The following is a 2,148-nucleotide window of genomic DNA, read 5'->3' on the forward strand; positions in this document are numbered from 1 at the left end:
GGGAGGTAACATGAAACAAACCCATAGCCTTTCTGTTGCCTGTATTTGGAATCTCTTCAGGTTGAGCTGGCCCACTTCATTACCACCTTCTCCTTAGACTTCAACTCTCAGGCAATCTCAGAGCTGATAATTGATGGATTTTTTTTTACTTCATCTGTTCTCCCCACCAGATCCTCACCCACTCTCCCCCAACCCCCACCCCCACCCTCCTTTTTTTTTACCTGGCATAATATCCTACAGGATTCAATAGGCAAAAGAAGCATCAAGCAGTACAACCACAGTGCAGAAATCATTGTCTTCCACACAGCAGGTGTTCTTGCTTCTGTAAAAACAAATGAAATGCAAAGCATCTTCAGTTTGAAGCTTTCATAGCACCATGCCTCTTCAGGCAAGGTCCATCTGTAAGAACTGACTCTATCCAGTGCCGTCTAAGTAGCTCTCTCTGGTCAGCTGTGATGGCACCATGTCCACCACAAACATTACCATGTGGCTGCAGGTGGGAGGCTCAGGTTATCCCTGGTCTCTGTTGTTGATTTGCATGGCACGCCTTAGATGGGAATCCCTCTAAACAAAACTGCTTGGTGGATTTCACCTGGCCTTCTGGCTGTCACAAACAATGGCCTGTTTTCAGAGAGTGGGAATGACAGCTCCCTGAGTTAGACAGGGCTGAGAACTGTGTAGGTGGATGCAGAAGACAAGCAGGGATTCTTGCGGATAAGCTTGACCTAGAAATACCTTTGAAGGATAAGTGCAAGGCTTAACCTATTATCTCTCTTCACCTCAATCCTAGAGGTGTGTCTTCCTAAGTAAATAGCAGTTTCTACAATTGATCTTGTTATGTCTAACAGAACTAAACTAAACCAATCACTTGCTGTCTCCAACAACTCTGGTACGCGATGTCACACAGTGTACTCAGGGATATACTCAGTGGAAGATGAGAAAGGGATGGAGAGGACAGGAAGAGAGAAAAAGAAGAAAGAAATATGGATGGGAAGAGCCAACAACTGATGTAAGGGCACAGAGCATTGGATAGAACCCATTGTTAAGGATTCACCTGAAAATATTAACATTAAATGTTAGTATTTTCATCCTGGGCAAGACAGTAATTGAAAAATGTTAGATGTCTGCCTCATAGATAAAACAATTTGCATGATTTATATTTAAAATTTGTCATCAGTTTGGGATCTATGACAGTGGTAACATGTTTTCAAGGCTGTAGGTTCAATCTCTACTAACACACACACACACAACAGCAACAACCACTCTACAATCACTCACCCCAAACAGAAGTCTCTTAAGAGACTGGGAAGACAGTTAAGTTCCTAAGGTGCTTATTGTGCAAGCATGACAAGCTGAGTTTAATTTCTAGCACCCAGATAAAAACCAAGAGCAGATCCAGGCACCTATAACCCCAACACTAGAGAGGCAAAGACAAAAGAGTCTCGGTGGGACCAGACAAATTGTCAAGTTCCAGCTTCAGTAAGATATATTCTGAAGAGATGGCTCAGAAGGTAAGAACACTTGCTGCTCTTCCAGAGAATGGGAGACGGGTTCCTAGTACCCAGACTGCACAGCTCACAACTTCCTGTAACTCCAGCTAGAGGATCCAATACCCTTTCCTGCTTTACAGAGGTACCCACACACATCTGCATACACTTGCACACATACACACACACACACACACACACACACACACACACACACAAATACATACACAAATAAAAATAAGGTAGAGAAAACTTGAGGAAGATACCTGATGTTTACCTCTGACCTCCACATGTATAATCACATATGCACACAGATGTATGCACAGATATGCACATACACGTGTACATGGTTACAAAAGTACAAAAGTATTTATCTTAAGTAAAACAAAATTTACAAATGCTCTAAGAAATGATAAAGGGTAATAGAGCTGGCTCTCACCTGTTGTCGAAGCTGAGGCAGGAAGATCTGTGAGAGTTCAAAGCCAGCCTAGACTGCATAGCTAGGCCCTCTCTGAAAAACTAAAAAGGAAGGAAGGAAGGAAGGAAGGAAGGAAGGAAGGAAGGAAGAGAGGAAGTAAGGAAAGAAGGGAGGGAGGGGGGAGGGAGGGAAGGAGGAAAGAAGGAAGGGAGGAAGAGAAGAAGAAAGGAAGGAAGGAAGGAA

The 2,148-nt window shown here is 43.3% G+C and overlaps 1 protein-coding gene across 3 annotated transcripts in view; it reads right to left on the reverse strand.

Moving 5' to 3' along the window:
* Window positions 1-2,148, reverse strand: part of Adgrf2 (adhesion G protein-coupled receptor F2) — a 41,115-nt gene that overhangs the window by 22,311 nt on the left and 16,656 nt on the right. For 2 of the 3 annotated variants that reach the window (XM_031348196.1, XM_031348197.1), the window contains exon 2: window positions 222-322. In XM_031348196.1, the coding sequence (XP_031204056.1) occupies window positions 222-293 (72 nt within the window). In that variant the 5' untranslated portion in view covers window positions 294-322. Of the gene's footprint in view, window positions 1-221; window positions 323-2,148 lie in introns of those variants that run through there. The other variant, XM_031348198.1, reaches the window with a different exon arrangement.

The sequence above is a fragment of the Mastomys coucha genome, unplaced genomic scaffold (assembly GCF_008632895.1).
Source record: "Mastomys coucha isolate ucsf_1 unplaced genomic scaffold, UCSF_Mcou_1 pScaffold3, whole genome shotgun sequence".
Classification (NCBI taxonomy): Eukaryota; Metazoa; Chordata; class Mammalia; order Rodentia; family Muridae; genus Mastomys; species Mastomys coucha.